Source organism: Xyrauchen texanus, chromosome 31, assembly GCF_025860055.1.
Source record: "Xyrauchen texanus isolate HMW12.3.18 chromosome 31, RBS_HiC_50CHRs, whole genome shotgun sequence".
In the NCBI taxonomy this organism is placed as follows: domain Eukaryota; kingdom Metazoa; phylum Chordata; class Actinopteri; order Cypriniformes; family Catostomidae; genus Xyrauchen; species Xyrauchen texanus.
The window spans coordinates 9,302,265-9,320,229 of NC_068306.1; the positions used below are offsets into that span (position 1 = coordinate 9,302,265).

Below are 17,965 nucleotides of genomic sequence, written 5' to 3' on the forward strand. Positions count from 1 at the left end.
CACGCAACAGATTCCCTTTCAGATTCTGCGAGCTGCAAATGAAAGCTAACCATTTCCCACCGATTCAAACAAATTAAAAACGCAGTAAACATACCAGTCGTTTGGCATTCAGTTGCTGAGCGCTGTTACATGCGTGCAGACTCAAACTGGTGCAGGAATATATCCCACTTGTGTTCCAAAACGCTGTGCGCGCCGCTCCACACCAACACCTCGCGCACCGGCTGCGCGACACACAATAGTATTATCGGCTGTGTCCGTCCCTCCCCTCACGGGCGCTCTGTGCCACCACGCGCGGTGTTTGTTTGAGGTTAGAGGTGCGTGACGTCATAATGTCCGTTGACCGAGACTTGAGAAGATCCACATGCACCCATAAACCCATGTGGCTTCCATTTAGATATTGTGAGATGAAATCTTTATACCAGTAAGAAGTGTAATGAATGAGCATGTGTGGGTTTTATTTGTATTGTTTGGTTAATGTTTTATCAGTGCAATACAATGTTGAGGGAGATAAAGGATCGTGAAAACAGGACTTGTTCTATAGCTATATTAAAAACCTATGTATACAGCCCATCCAATCAATCCATCTGTCCGTCCGTCCATCTATCAATCCATCCATCCATCCATGTTGTTTGTTTAGCCTAATGAAAGTCACACAATATTGCAAAATTAAATCCAAAATCATCACATGTCTGTATTTCCCCTGAAATTCAGCAAATTTCCATTCACACATTGGAATCACTGAATGATGCAAACATTGTCATCATGAAAACATCACTGTTTGAATCTAGTGAACCCAAACACACTCTCTCTCTCTCTCTCTCTCTCTCTCTCTCTCTCTCTCTCTCTCTCTCTCTCTCTCTCTCTCTCTCTCTCTCACTCTCGCACTCACACACACACACACACACACACACACACACGTTGGTCTACCTATCATTATGAGGACTTTCCATAGACATAATGACTTTTATACTGTACAAACTATAGATTCTATCCTCTAAATCTAACCCAACCCCTAAACCTAACCCTCACAGAAAACCTTCTGCATTTTTACATTTTCAATAAAACATTGTTTAGTATGATTTATAAGCGATTTGAATTATGGGGACACTAGAGATGTCCTCATAAATCACATTTATAGCATAATACCCTTGTAATTACTAATTTGTAACTTACAAAATTGTCCTCGTAAATCACAAAAACACACACACACACACACACACACACACACACACACACACACACACACACACACACACACACACACACACACACACACACACACACACACACACACACACACACACACACTCCAGAGCCCTCTGTCTTGGCTGACTCCCTGTTCAGTCATCTATACAGCATTCTCTGCATTTACTGTAGCTCTCCACACCCTTCTTCCTCAGGATATACCGAACAAACGCTTTAATGTTTCTGAATTGACTCATCAAATTCACCATGATTAAACAGATTAGCAATATTTACCTTGGCAGTTTCTGCTTGGAGTGTGTCTGTCCCGTAAGTTGGTTAGTAACCACTGACTGAGACAAACTCTCATTCATCTCATTATATTAAATGGGATCCTCAAGATGGCTGTTTGATAGTAAATCTCAGTGATTACATCTTCCACGCATGCTTGTGGGATTGTGTGGGATTAACCCCAACTGATCTGACATAATCAGCTGAAGGTCTTTATACGGAGCGCAATGTCACTTGTGTTTAGGAAGCAGTCCCTGTGCAGCTGTCTCAAGGCATTCCCAGGCTGCGCTGTGCGAACAGATTGTTATGCAAACACACTTAGACACCCGAAAGAGTCTCCTATGTGCATTGTCTTCGTCACAAAAAGGCAGAGCTGTAGCTAATTCTCTGTGTCTTCCTTCTTCAAGGAGCACATTTAAACTTTACAAATGTGAGCAACAGGAAGGAGGACTTCCTTTAATGCAACATCAGACACAAACCCAGAGAAAGTATTTCCCCTGCCTCTTCCTGTTTATTCCTCCACTATGTCTAGGACAGACCAGACATGCAGTGTGTTTTCTCTTCTGCCACCAGAATGCAAATAATTCACATGCAAATAAACTTGTTGCTGGCACAGTAAAGAGGAAGAGAGGCAAGTAGAAGAGAGAAATCAAGAAAAGACAGTCTGTATATTATCTTAAAGCTTGCCTAAATAGGCACACAATGTCTGTCCTAACTGAAAGTGAAATACTATGTGAATCAACAGCCAATCAGAACATATTTGAAATTTATACAGCTATGTGGGAGTTTAATTTTACACCAATGAGACGTCACAAGTGGGTGGGGCTACTTAGAGCAATGCAACAAAATTAAGGTGCTTTCACACAGAGCACATTTACATGTGATCCCCACAATGTGTTATGTCATGTAAACAACTTCAACTGTTTTCCTTTATCGGGGTAAGGTCATAAATGTTTTAAGCACAAACTGATCGGCACACATACATTTTTGCCCATTACCCTGAGTTTGCGTGGCATGTAACGCAAGTGTATTATCATAATAAAAATTAAATGAAAAACATTTCGCTAACTGAAATAAAAATAAAAACCTAATACAACAGGGGAAAACTAAAGCTAAACCAAAATACATTGTCATGACTCATGAAAAATAATAATAGCCATGAATAAATTTGAGTTTTAGGTTTTGATACATGGTATGTTATAGGACTTTATACTGTTACCGCCCACCTGCAATTAACATGAAAATGCCAGTAGATAGCAATAACACAATACTACGCTTAGAAATGTAACGCTGGTAAACATGTTTAAATGATATCATTCAACACAGTAACTTTGCAGTCCTGAAATACTAAAACTAAATTAACAAAACAAAATCAAATTAAACTAAAAAAACACAGTCAAATTCTAAAAATATTGAAAATAAAATAGAAAGAAAAACTAAATAAAATTAAAAACTATAATAAACCTGATGTAAACACCTTTACCGGCATTATAACCGGCTTATTCAAAGTGTGAAAATCCTATTAAATGTTTCCATCTAAAGCAGAGAACAACCCAATGATTTCAAATGTTAAAAAACACGGGTTTCGTGTGTTGTTTTATATATATATACAGTGGGTACGGAAAGTATTCAGACCCCCTTAAATTTTTCACTCTTTGTTATATTGCAGCCATTTGCTAAAATCATTTAAGTTCATTTTTGTTCCTCATTATTGTACACACAGCACCCCATATTGACAGAAAAACACAGAATTGTTGACATTTTTGCACATTTATTAAAAAAGAAAAACTGAAATATCACATGGTCCTAAGTATTCAGACCCTTTGTTCAGTATTTAGTAGAAACACCCTTTTGATCTATTACAGCCATGAGTCTTTTTGGGAAAGATGCAACAAGTTTTTCACATCTGGATTTGGGTATCCTCTGCCATTACTCCTTGCAGATCCTCTCCAGTTCTATCAGGTTGGATGGTAAACGTTGGTGGACAGCCATTTTCAGGTCTCTCCAGAGATGCTCAATTGGGTTTAAGTCAGGGCTCTGGCTGGGCCATTCAAGAACAGTCACGGAGTTGTTGTGAAGCCACTCCTTCGTTATTTTAGCGGTGTGCTTAGGGTCATTGTCTTGTTGGAAGGTGAACCTTCGGCCCAGTCTGAGGTCCAGAGCACTCTGGAGAAGGTTTTCATCCAGGATATCCCGGTACTTGGCCGCATTCATCTTTCCCTTGATTGCAACCAGACGTCCTGTCCCTGCAGCTGAAAAACACCCCCACAGCATGATGCTGCCACCACCATGCTTCACTGTTGAGACTGTATTGGACAGGTGATGAGCAGTGCCTGGTTTTCTCCACACATACCGCTTAGAATTAAGGCCAAAAAGTTCTATCTTGGTCTCATCAGACCAGAAAATCTTATTTATCAACATCTTGGAGTCCTTCAGGTGTTTTTTAGCAAACTCCATGCGGGCTTTCATGTGTCTTGCACTGAGGAGAGGCTTCCGTCAGGCCACTCTGCAATAAAGCCCCGACTGGTGGATGGCTGCAGTGATGGTTGACTTACTACAACTTTCTCCCATCTCCCGACTGCATCTCTGGAGCTCAGCCACAGTGATCTTTGGGTTCTTCTTTACCTCTCTCACCAAGGCTCTTCTCTCCCGATAGCTCAGTTTGGCCGGACGGCCAGCTCTAGGAAGGGTTCTGGTCGTCCCAAACAACTTCCATTTAAGGATTATGGAGGCCACTGTGCTCTTATGAACCTTAACCTTGGCCAGATCTGTGCCTTGCCACAATTCTGTCTCTGAGCTCTTCAGGCAGTTCCTTTGACCTCATGATTCTCATTTGCTCTGACATGCACTGTGAGCTGTAAGGTCTTATATAGACTGTGTGTGGCTTTCCTAATCAAGTCCAATCAGTATAATCAAACACAGCTGGACTCAATTGAAGGTGTAGAACCATCTCAAGGATGATCAGAAGAAATGGACAGCACCTGAGTTAAATATATGAGTGTCACAGCAAAGGGTCTGAATACTTAGGACCATGTGATATTTCAGTTTTTCTTTTTTAATAAATGTGCAAAAATGTCAACAATTCTGTGTTTTTCTGTCAATATGGGGTGCTGTGTGTACAATAATGAGGAACAAAAATGAACTTAAATGATTTTAGCAAATGGCTGCAATATAACAAAGAGTGAAAAATTTAAGGGGGTCTGAATACTTTCCGTACCCACTGTATACACACACTCACCTAAAGGATTATTAGGAACACCATACTAATACTGTGTTTGACCCCCTTTCGCCTTCAGAACTGCCTTAATTCTACGTGGCATTGATTCAACAAGGTGCTGAAAGCATTCTTTAGAAATGTTGGCCCATATTGATAGGATAGCATCTTGCAGTTGATGGAGATTTGTGGGATGCACATCCAGGGCACCTAAGCTCCCGTTCCACCACATCCCAAAGATGCTCTATTGGGTTGAGATCTGGTGACTGTGGGGGCCATTTTAGTACAGTGAACTCATTGTCATGTTCAAGAAACCAATTTGAAATGATTCGAGCTTTGTGACATGGTGCATTATCCTGCTGGAAGTAGCCATCAGAGGATGGGTACATGGTGGCCATAAAGGGATGGACATGGTCAGAAACAATGCCCAGGTAGGCCGTGGCATTTAAATGATGCCCAATTGGCACTAAGGGGCCTAAAGTGTGCCAAGAAAATATCCCCCACACCATTACACCACCACCACCAGCCTGCACAGTGGTAACAAGGCATGATGGATCCATGTTCTCATTCTGTTTACGCCAAATTCTGACTCTACCATCTGAATGTCTCAACAGAAATCGAGACTCATCAGACCAGGCAACATTTTTCCAGTCTTCAACTGTCCAATTTTGGTGAGCTCTTGCAAATTGTTGCCTCTTTTTCCTATTTGTAGTAGAGATGAGTGGTACCCGGTGGGGTCTTCTACTGTTGTAGCCCATCCGCCTCAAGGTTGTGCGTGTTGTGGCTTCACAAATGCTTTGCTGCATACCTCGGTTGTAACGAGTGGTTATTTCAGGCAAAGTTGCTCTTCTATCAGCTTGAATCAGTCGGCCCATTTTCCTCTGACCTCTAGCATCAACAAGGCATTTTCTCCCACAGGACTGCCGCGTACTGGATGTTTTTCCCTTTTCACACCATTCTTTGTAAACCCTAGAAATGGTTGTGCGTGAAAATCCCAGTAACTGAGCAGATTGTGAAATACTCAGACCGGCCCGTCTGGCACCAACAACCATGCCACGCTCAAAATTGCTTAAATCACCTCATTGAAGCAACTGCCATGTGATTGGTTGATTAGTTAATTGCATTAATGAGAAATTGAACAGGTGTTCCTAATAATCCTTTAGGTGAGTGTATATATATATTAGGGCTGTCGATTTAATGCATTAATTCAGTGCGATTAATTTGACAAAAAATAACGCGTTAAAAAAATTTACGCAATTAATCACACCATAATAAGTTAGATTCCTGAGAAATGCAAGCTTGTAGTACCACCTGTTTACTCCAGAGGGCAGTAAGTGAAATTTCAGCTGTATGAGCAATACACAGTTTATACAGTGAAGAAAACACTTCAGCAGGCATCACAACACAAACATGTGTTACATTCTTGCGTTCAAAACACTTGAAGGAGCGCAAATGCGATCTAAGGGATCTCAAGATGTGTTTAAAGATTGAGTATTAAACTGTATTTAACTTGAAACAGTGAACTAAAAATTGTATGTTTATGATGCGACGCACCAGAGACGCTAACACAAGCATGTCTGACGCAGGTGTAAATTGACGGGTCCTTAAACAAGCACTCATAATAAATCTCCAACTGATTGACAAATTCACTCCTGTAATGGATTGCTGTGAACTGTTTGCCAATTATTGAATTATGATCAATACTATGGTAGTAAACAATACATTGTATTCTAAAGCCGCTTTTTGTATTGTCTTATCAATGATTAACTCTTCTGCTACAAGAATGTAATGCATTTTAATTATCTGAATATTTTTATATATTTTTATACATTTATATATATATATATTTTGTAATATTTAAAGATAACTATGTATAATTATATATTGATATAAATATGTATAATCATTATATATTGAATTATTGTTATATGAGGGGCTTTCTCAGCAAATATTTGTATATGCGACTAATCGCGATTAATTAAACAGGACACCATGTAATTAATTCAATTAATTGTTTTTATCGATTGACATATATATTATAATTTTTAAGCTTATGTTCCGTTGGGCCGTTCACACTGAAAGTGATTTTGCGTCCATCCGCGCAGTTTTTCAATTGCTTTACTATATAAACATAGTACTATATGTTTAGCTTTACTATACAAACATCTTTGACCATTGTGCCGCATCTTGCGGGTTTTTTTTTTTACACAGAAGTGCTGCGTTTTTTAGATGGTGCATCAAGATGATTATTTTATTGCTGTCGCTTAACAGGATATCACAATGGTCGTCCTGTACCATGACAAAAGACTTGTATAGTATACAGTACAGTATACTACAGTACTATGTAGTATACTCGTACAGTATACAGTACTTAGGCCACATCCACTATAATTCGTTTATCACTTAAAAATGCATTAATTTCATTAAAACACTCTCCATAATACATTGTGTCAGCTGTGGCTCAGGTGGTAGAGCAGGTCGGTTGCAAATCGCAGCATTGGCAGTTCGATTCCCGGAACTCCACATGCCGAAGTGTCCTTGAGCAAGACAATGAACAAGTGTCTCCCAGTGGCAGGCTAGTGCCTTGCATGGCAGCTCTGCCTCCATTGGTATATGAGTGTATGTGTGTGAATGGGTGATTGGGACACAGTGTAAAGTGCTTTGGTAACCTCCTGGTAACCTCTAAGGTTAAAAAAAGCACTATATAAGTGCAGACTATTTACCATACGTTGGAAAACGATGAAGTTAGAAATCTGAAGGAGATTTAATTCAAAAATGTACCAGTATGGATGTGGATTTAGAAGCCAGTATGTTCCGCTGAACTAGCAAGAATTAGTTCCATGTTTCACCGCAAATAAACAAGAATGATCAAAGCTAATTTCACACTATCCATTTTGGTGGTGTTGATTATAAATGACATGGCTGTTGGTGTTCAGGGCACACACTTGTCTGTGTGGGCACCTCGTGCCTAAACCGGCAAGATGCTGCCGCTGGGTGCCACCCTCGCCCATGCCTGAATCCGCCATTGCTCTGGGCCTAATAATCTTCATTTGGATTTACAACCCTATGTCAAGGCTAAGTGGTCTTGCACAGCAAAACACGCCTCTATTATTCAAGGCCCATAAAGCAAAACAATTTCATTATGTTCTCAGTGTAGTACGTCCAATTATAACCACATTTAATTATGTAAATAAACCAGGTCATGATCTAAAAAATCTCATCAGACTTTTTCTGCGGCAGCTGGCAAAACCGAGTAACACAGAATGTAATTTTACTCTGCATTATGACAAGTGATGGGAATTTGATGGATTGCCAGGATAATAGCACATGCTGCTGTCAGAAGATAACACTTCCATTTTGAAACATAGATTTTGGAACATCATGGAATAACTTCAGCACATGATTAGTATGAATGATACTGTTTGACTCTGTGCATTTTATTACAGATGATGGAGAAAGAATTAGTGAAACAAATTTTCTCTTAAAGAAACAGAACCGTTTAGTCAAAGTTGAATGTACTATAGTCATAATAAAGAATATAGAAAGAGCCTTGGTAAAGGTGGGGTCTTTATGTTCCAATTTATGTTCAGTTACATTCATATGTATGCGAAGGCATTGAACGCTAGCTTTTCCTGCAATACTTCTTGCATTGACAATTATGTTATGGATGGGCAATTAGTTTGATCATAAAAGAAAAATTATTAGCCTGTAAATGTCAATGGCTTTCATCTACTGCTGGCAAAGGTGAGTGAACTGATTTGAAGTTAAGTAGGACAGATAACGTGAATCAGTTTCTCCAGGTGATTGGCTTTTTATAACAGACATTGCTCTCCGCCAATCAGCTGCTTTGATAACACAGCCATTGTTTCCATCAGTAAATCCATCAACGGCACAATGTCAATCTCACAATTCTCTCTGGGAAAACATTGCATGAGATAAAGGCATTTCTTACAAGGACGACAGGGAAACGCGAGAGACAGTAGGGAGTCTTAATGCTTGTCAGGAGATCTGACCAATAAATTGGATTGTATCTCCAAAGGTGGTCATTTTCAGTAATCCCAAGTGAATGGCGCTATTCTTTGTTGTCCATTCCTGAAACTGTAAGAAGTTGGTCAGATACTCCATATGAAGTCAGAATCCACTCCACATTTATTACAAATAATATTCCTGTTTTTACAGAAGCCAATGGAGTCATTGTTCATGACATACTGTATATAAAGAACAAAAATGAGTGTTGTTACCATGGGTGCCCATGGTTTTCATGGATTACCCATGCTTTAGGGCCAAAAGACAGAGAAGCCTGATAACAGACACTATTGGCTCAAGGCCTATTAACATTTAGCATATTTTTTTTTGGTTGCAACAATACTTTAAATCAAAACAACACATTGCTATGGATCCCTTTACTCCGGGTGCAAGTCTTGGCAGCCTTGCTATTTTGTATCGATACAAATAGAGCTCCTATCTACTTAAAAGGGGAAATACCAAAATCTCCCACATGGTTGGTCAAGATTACGAATAAATAACATGTTTCAAATCAACAGTGACGGTTCTAGCTTGTATGGTGCCCTGGGCTCTCTCACTCTCTCTGGCATCCCCATCTCCTCCTTTATCCCTCTTTTAGGTCAGATGTCTAGTCAACTATGAGCCTAACTGCTCTTTAATGACTGACCGCAGCTATAAGACGGCCCAAACCAGGTGGAACCAAACAAAAGGGTTATAGTGTGGAGTAATTACAGTCACATACCTTCTCTAGGCACGCCCCCTAAACCTTAAACACTGAATTTTACTGCTATTTTCTTTATGTATATGTGTTCCCATCCTTGACTTGACCAATCTCAAAATCAACAGATTGGTTTGACTATAAAACAGCTACATACATTTTCATGTGTGCATTTGGTAGACATTTAGCAACATACTGAGCATTCAAGGACACAGATAATGATTTTTTCTTATGTTCCAGTCAGAACATCTTTGTGAAACACTACAAATAGTTGATTTAGATGCTCACTACAAACTAAGGAAGCTCCAGAACTTGGCAGGAAAAAGGACATTGCACTATAGCATTGTTTGCCCAGGATAGCCATAACATATTTCATACATCCTGGTCAAGCTTAAAGGGATAGTGCACCCAAAAATGACAATTCTGTAACCTGTTACTGTTAGACTGTTTTTAGAAATCTAAAGGCATTTGAAACTGCTTAGAAATATTCATGGATATCATGCGAATATTAATAGGTCTGAATGATTTCAACAGAGACTTCGATGCGAGTTTCACAATATATGCTTAGCATGAGATGAGATCCATCAACACATCTGAGGATGAAGAAACACAGAAACTAGGACAGCATGTGTTTGTGCATCAGAATACTTTGAGAATAAAAGAAATACAGAAAGAAAAAATAATCAGTTCAATGTGACTAATTTTACATGCAATTGTCTGATGAGTCAAAAACTCATAAATCATATCCCAAAAAAGACACAACGGGCTCAAACGTACTTTTCACTATACAAATAAACAGCTCTGGCATCTGTTAACTCAAACTAATTCTGAGCATACCCAAATGGTTTCTAGAAAATGATTGCATTCAATTATTTATGTTGCCACACTCATTTTGAATATGAATTGTAACACAAAACTCCAATAGAAGCTGAAAGTTAAATGGCACTGACCTAAAACTATGATGTAAATGAAGTTAACTTATCTCATCTTATCTACAAACGTAGCTTGTGGCAAAATAACCATCTAAATAACTTCTCATCTGCAGCACTGTAAGTTTAAGAGCAGTATTACCTGCAGATGAAGAGAGACACTCGGATATCCTAAACGGAGATAATTGATGTCCACCCTGTTGCACCACCTCCATAATCAATGGGGCTCTTGCTCTAACTATCCCAGAAAAGAGGCCTCAGATGCAGGGAAGAACTGGAAGGGTACTGGGACTATGAGACTATGGGCATGGAGGCTTGGGGAGTTCTGACATGGTCTGTAGTGAGAATAGAGGAGGGGAAGAAAAATAGATGGGGAGGGGGGTTGTGGGCGAGGTGGATGGTACACCCACCCACCTCTCTCTCTCTCTACTCTGTGAACAATAGGGAGTTTCACCAGTCCCAGGAGGAGAGCATGGCCCCTTCTTAAGCCTGTCAGTCAAACCTTTGAATAAACCATTTCAAAGAGGACAACTGATCATTTTGGAAAGACTGTTGTCATGCAGGTGGTTATTTCTATCGGGAAGACATGCAGGCTTGAGTGAAGTTTAAGATGCCATTTATTTGATAAATGTAAAACAGAACGTAATGTCTCTCTCTTTGGCGTAGGCCCCGTCCGGCGGTCCGAGGGAGTTGTGCCTGGAACCGTCATATCCTGCCGGAGATAGGAGGCAGGGGCGAGGAGCCTACCCCTGTGCCAGACAGGGCTCAACTGGTGGTGGTGGGGTGGTGGAGGTTGCCTGTGTTTTAGCACACTGAAACAGCAATGTGATAGATTGTGAGCAGACTTATAAAGCAATGGCTTACATGTGATTGGCTAGGAATTACCCCGCTAATGAAGTGATGATGTACAGCTGCTAGTCTTCCCGCTAGAACTACACTGCACTTCCATTTATAGCAGATCTTTTTACTAGTCCTTATGTCATCCATAACCTGGTAAAACACTGATATGGGCACCAAACAGTAAATTACACTAACACAATAAACGCAAGGTTTGCTTTGATCCTATTAAAGCACTTTTAAGGGATATTTCAACTAAAATGAAATATTCTGTCATGATTTCATCCCATCATGTCTTTCCAAACCTATATGACATTCTTTCTTATGCGAAACATAAAATGAGTAATTTTAAAGGATGTCCCATTTCACTGATTTCAATACAAAACAGCTGGTATATTACTTCTGAATTGTGAAATGGGACTGGATACAAATTACATGAATACAATTATAGTCAGTAGCCTAATATCTTGAATTATAAGGTATTCTAATCTGATTGATTTTGGAATACTTTTGGATTACTTCTTACCTTATTCTTATTTGATGTCACATGCATTTGAATAGGAAAAGCTTGTACCATTTTGACATACTGTTGCTGAACTGCATTAAAGAAAACTTGGTTGAAAATATGAGAATGAATATTGTGTTTCTGAGTGAAATAATAATAAAAAAAACACTTAAAAATGCCTTACTCAGGGAATTTTGGCATTATAAACAGCATCCATGTGTTGTCACTATAGCAAAAGCACATTCATGTTCATTTTTAAAGTAATTTGCCAAACTAAAACTTACTTTACAGTACTATTATAAGTACTGTAAATATAATGCAATCGGTTAGGCAACCGAATAGAGGGATCAATAAATTAAGAACAATTTACTGCCCTTTCTTGATTAATATGTAATCGTGTAATCTATAAAAAGTAATCACAGTCTAATTACGAGTATTTTAAAATGTAATTTCATCTAATAACATGTACTTGATTTTGTAATCTGATCACATAATCTAGATTACATGTAATTTGTTACTACCCAGCCCTAATAGTGACTCACTTTAAATCTTAACTAAGGACCTAAAAGTGTCATAAAAGTAATCCATGTGATTTGTGCATCATAGTCCTAGTCTTCTGAAGACATGTCATAGTGTTGGGTGAAAAAAAGCAGATATTTAAGTTATTTTACTGTGAAATTCTTAAGTGCAAAGTGAAAGCAAAACGCTTTTAGTTTTTCACTCATAAATGTCCAAAGGAGAGTAATGGCTGATGAAGATCAACATCTCACTTGATTAAATACTTGAGTACAACCCTTGATGGTTTGAACCAACATGGTCGCCATTCCAATTGTGCAATTGTGTTTGCAGATAAAACTTTCGACTCAATGAGCCACATATCTCCAGCTCCCCTGATGCATGTCCGGGATCTGGTTTCAGAACCCCCAACAGAGGTATGGAGAGCTTGGGTTTATCTGCTTCACCATCAACTCATGCTCTCATATCAACAGACTGTGCCCACATCTCAATATCCATTCTGTTCCATAACCATTGAGAGTAAGATTGAAAAGACCAGGTAGGGTCAAAGGTGAATGGCTACTTTAGTTGTTAAACCCTATACCTCTCTACCAGGTTGTGGAGATCAATGAACCACAAAGTAAGTTTTTTTTTTAAAACTCTGACATTACAACATGACACCACTTAGTGCAATTCAGTATATCTTAATGACTGGGGGAGTCTGGTTTGTAGTATTTAGTTACGTGGTCGCACGGTCCATGACTGTAACTTAGTACATATGTGAAAGTAATCTCATCTCGCAAAGGAGACACACTGAAGTGCACGGGAGACCTGACATACAGACTCACCTATAAGGACTGCTGCCAATTAAGCCCGATATCATGAAAAAAATGTGACTGTGGCGATGGTTTCGGACGTATTGTGGCAGTTCTGAAGTGAAATGTCCAAAAAGCGAGAATGTTCCAAAACATAGAATGTTTTTAACTTAAATGCTCTATCAACATTTAAATCAACAAAAACAAGCTCCCTACCCTAAACCTTAAACCTAAACCTAACCGATAGTGTCAGAAAAATCAGATGTGTATTGAATAACAGATGAGGCAACCACGTAATTTTGCGGTGCTTCTGTTACAATTTTGGCTCAGGTGTTGACTCGCATGCTCTTCAGGACTCTGGGCTTCACAGGTAGCCCTGTGCTTTGCATTCCAAGTCTTTTGATGTCACAAGATACTGTAGCATTTTGTGAAGTACAGGCCAAAAAACAAGTGTTTGTGAACTAAAAATCTACCACTTTCCACATGATTCATTGTTGTTGTAGCACCTCTATTGTTCATTTCACCAGAAACCTGTGGTGATATGTACAACGAGCCACGTAAAAATAATTTTGGAAATCAACCAATGGCAGACATTTCAGGAAACCTGTACGGGTCTCTGTCTCGGCTTCCCAGCACAAACCTGAATGAGTGGATGCAACCGTCTCCTTTTATACCTGTATGTCAGGGGGAGTGGCATGCAAATTCCACTCGCCAATTTTCATTGGCATTTTCTCAAATATCAAAGGTGATTTTGGCTCTCAAGTCCGACCCCAAGTGTCACTACATCGACACAACTTCGAGTGAGTGACAGATAGGGAATAATAGATTTCCAATTCAAAGTCTAACCTTTCGAGAGTTGATGAAAACACAGAAATGTAATTAAAGAACACTGTATACAGTAAGTGCTATTCTGTGTGTGTGTGTGTGAGAGAGAGAGTGTGTGTAAAGTACAGGATTGTAGGAAGAATACATTTGCTTCCAAATTGCTGACAGTCAGAAATACTCCTGTGATTCCTGGTGCCCAGCTGCAGTGAGCCAACAGCTCATTCCATTTTGCCCAAAAGCTATAAAATAAGATAGAAAAATAGACTTTTTTCCATTTACCATGCGATAGGATTTTCAGTACGTTATAGTGGGACCATACTACAGAATTGCACTCAATCCCTTTACTTTAGACAGTTCAGGAGATTAATTTTGTTTAGTTTTCGTCTGTTCCACAGAAGAAAGTCATGCCGGTTTGAAACGACATAAGGATTAATAAAATAAAATATCATTTTCATTTTTGCATGAACTGTTTCTTTAAAGACAAACAACCTAAAACATGGTTTAAACATGGTTCACCACAGCTCTATCAGCCAGGGAGCTTAATAAAGCCTCAGCGGTTTTCATTTTCCCTCCAGTGTCTTGTCAGACAATGCTGTTTATTCCCAGGCTATTAGACAGATGATACCTGCACTCTGGTCGGTATTACATGGACACAAGCTTGAAATGGAAGTCTGGTTCACAGTCATGATTTATCACCATAGCTGCCAGTGTCGAGGTAAATCACTAAGGTGACAGAGCACAGGTAATTGGAGAATACAAACCAAATAATAAATTCACTCTCTTTGGCACACCTACCCATGACAATTTGCTCAGAACACTAGAGGACAGTGTTTGCAGTGGAACACAAAAGGAAATAATTAGCAGAATGTTAGCCTCAGTCACCATTCACTTGCATTTTATGGGAAAAAGATGCAATGAAAGTGAATGGTGACCGAAACATACTGCTTATGCCAAAAAAAATCTCCTTTTGTGTTCCAAGGTAGAAAGAAAGTCATTTGGGTTTAAAACAACATGAGGACAGAACTATCCCGTTAATATTGTTGAATGTCACGCTATCATCTTCTCCACTGAAATGAATGTGAAATCCAGCGATTCGTTTTTTTGGCACATGTAATTTGTGGAAGATTGGCACTACCAATATAAAAAACACTCTAATATCAATACTGTTTCACATATAAAATGGTGACGCATTTTTGTACCACAAAGCACCTTGAACTAGCAACGTTTATAATACCTGGAGAAATCCTAGTGGCAGTTGTTCACTTGGCCCTTGCCTCAAAAACTCACAATTAAAAAACAGCTGAAGTTGTTTACAACATCAGTAAAGCAGGAGGTAATTTGACAACTGTCCTGACAACCTCAATCTCAAAACTTTGCTGTCTTTCCTTGCATTACTCTGTTTAAGGTGATTGGAAGAGACTCCAGACTTCCCACTGACAGGAAGACTGAGGATAATCCCTGAATAGCAGATGGGACTTTCAGCAGGAAACCCAGAGCTGAGTTGTACAAGCTAACGCACTAAACACCTGTTACAGCACATGTTGTGTCAGTCAACGCTGGATCTCTTGGGATGACATTAACAATGCATAACCGGAGAGTTAATGCTAAAACCGGGCAGACAATGGCTCATCTTGAATGGTCTATGAACTGGTATTAGATAAAGACCTCAGTAAAAGTTAAAGATGAAGGACTCAGACTAACTACTAGATAGTGAGCACTGGAGCATGAGGTTGTCAAATCCCAAAATTCACAAATTTACACTTTCAGACATGCTGTAATTATGACGCTTTGTCTTTAAAAAGGGGTTTGAGTTCCATGTGTATGAATTTCAAGGTGCCCATTTTTAAGAGTTATTACGGTAATAATTTTGACTTGCTGTTCATTTAGACAGGGATAGCACAAAAATACTGCAAACACATGTAAAAACGAATTAAACAACAAATAAACATGCAAACACAAATCTGAGTATAGATGATGTAATGTGATTGCCGACAATTAGATGGTGTGTGGAGCAATAGAGACATTTTGAGCAATCATGCAAGATCTCAGTTTCACTCCCTACAACATCCAACAGTTTCTGTAATTTTACAGTGTGTGGCATTTATTTAGAACTGCAGCATATAACTTGCAAAAGTCTGGTAAAAGGCCATTTTAAAAGCAATATCGTAATCGGATCAGTATCTGTGGATCACAGTGTCAAAATATCAGTGATCTTATCGGCCTCAAATGTCCTGATTGGTGCATCACTTATCAACTACTAACTGATCTAACCACCCTGATCTCATGGACATCAAGTGACCGTGGCAATAGTTTTCCAAAACAAAATAATGTGCCTTATGACATGTTTCACAGCAGTTTCCTAGTGAAATGTCCAGCGACGGGCGCCAAAAGCGAGTGCAATGCTATCGTAATCAAAAGGTTTTTAAGGTGAATATTAGATGGAGGTTTTAAATAGTAAAACATACCTCCCTAACTTAAAGCTTTAACCTAAACCTAACCAATAATAGTCAAGGGTTCCCCGGCGACCACCAGAGGCCACCATAAATGTTCAGTGTTCTCTTTGTGTGTTTATTTGCATTCTTGTCCTTGTCTTTATTCATTGGTTCTTGTGTTTATAACTCCCAGGTGTGTCTTGTTAACCCTGTTTAGTCCTTGTGGATGTATATATATATATATATATATGCCCTCCTTTTCTCCCTGTCTTTGTCAGTTTTTATCCTTTGAAGGCTGTTATGGTTTGTTTAGTTCTCTTGTATTACTTGTTTCTTATGGCAATTTTGGAGTTTTCATTAAAGAAGCCTGCATATAGATCCAGTCCTTCTCATCTCTCGTCTCTGTAAGAATTACAATAATGTTCTAAAAAAAGCAAATGATAGGTAAACAAACTGGACATCCTTACCCTTAACCTGAGCAAAAAACCTAACCCATAGTGTCCTAAAACAAAATGAGAAACGAAAAGCACATTTTGTGAAGCAACCACATTATTTAGTGTCGCTTTTATGATACTTTTGCCTCGCATGTTTGGCTGGACTAGAACCACAGCTTTCCAAGTTCAAAGTCCAACACATATGAGGTGAGCTACCACGCAAGCTATTCACAAGTATGTAAATATAGGTGGGTCTGTAATACAAACATTAAAATGTAGCGTTTTTCAAATGATGCATTATAATAAAAGTGTTTTGATTTCAGAACATTAGTGTGTCAGCAATAGAGCAAAAAATAAGTGTTAATAATCAGCCGTAGTAGTCATGATTTGTGTGAAAGTGAATGAAACAAACAGTTGTTTTAGCGCCCCTAGTGTTAAGTTTACCAAGACACTGCGTCATTTTGCACATAAATGTCTGTTTGCAAAAAATTTGTTAAAGTAACTTTCATTCTATCGGGAAGACATGCAGGCTTGAGTGAAGTTTGAGATGCCATTTATTTGATAGATGTAAAACAGGAGGTAATGTCTCTCTCTTTGGCGTAGGCCCCGTCCGGTGGTCCGAGGGAGTTGTACCCTGAACCGTCATGTCCTGCCTACCCCCCTGCGGGACAGGGCTCAACTGGTGGTGGTGGGGTGGTGGAGGTTGCAGTGTTAGCACACCGAAACAGCAATATGATAGATTGTGAGCGGACTTATAAAGCGGTGCAATTGGCTAGGAGTTACCCAGCTAATGATGTGATGATGCACACCTGCTGGTCTTCCCGCTAGAACTACGCTGCACTTCCATTTCTATGAGACAAGGTTGCAGCATTCAGTTTCCCAACATCATCGCTTTCCAAAGTATGTGGTTATGGAGAGTATTTTTCAAAGTCTTCATTTTTGGTGGAGGCAAACGTCATTCTGTTGGGGATCAGATGTTTAGATGCAGCTAAATCAGTGCATTTTCAAACAAACACTTATTGCTATGGACATGGAGACCTCTGGTTTGTTTTTTTTGTGTACATTCTTTACTAGATTTCTTGCTAGATTTTTTAATATACCATATACAGTATACGATTGCTACCTTAATATACCACAAACCATTATAGCAAGACTGATCTTTATTACTCTTTATTCTCATATAATGAAATAATTTGAACTGAAATCAATATTTAATTTCAGTTTATTCGTTTATTTTGTAAGTATAAATGTAATAAGTGGGATGATGCCACTTTATCAGGCAA

General features: G+C 39.0%; 1 protein-coding gene across 4 annotated transcripts in view; it reads right to left on the reverse strand.

The window, feature by feature from the left end:
• The window catches only part of LOC127624808 (rho GTPase-activating protein 24-like), a 123,059-nt gene that overhangs the window by 25,252 nt on the left and 79,842 nt on the right, over positions 1-17,965 (reverse strand). Inside the window, exon 1 of one of the 4 annotated variants that reach the window (XM_052099741.1) lies at positions 10,482-10,602. The exons of 1 other annotated variant lie outside the window; for it this stretch is intronic. In XM_052099741.1, coding sequence (XP_051955701.1) covers positions 10,482-10,554 — 73 coding nt within the window. In that variant the 5' untranslated portion in view covers positions 10,555-10,602. Of the gene's footprint in view, positions 1-94; positions 302-1,479; positions 1,762-10,481; positions 10,603-17,965 lie in introns of those variants that run through there. 2 more of the 4 variants (XM_052099740.1, XM_052099742.1) reach the window with 2 other exon arrangements.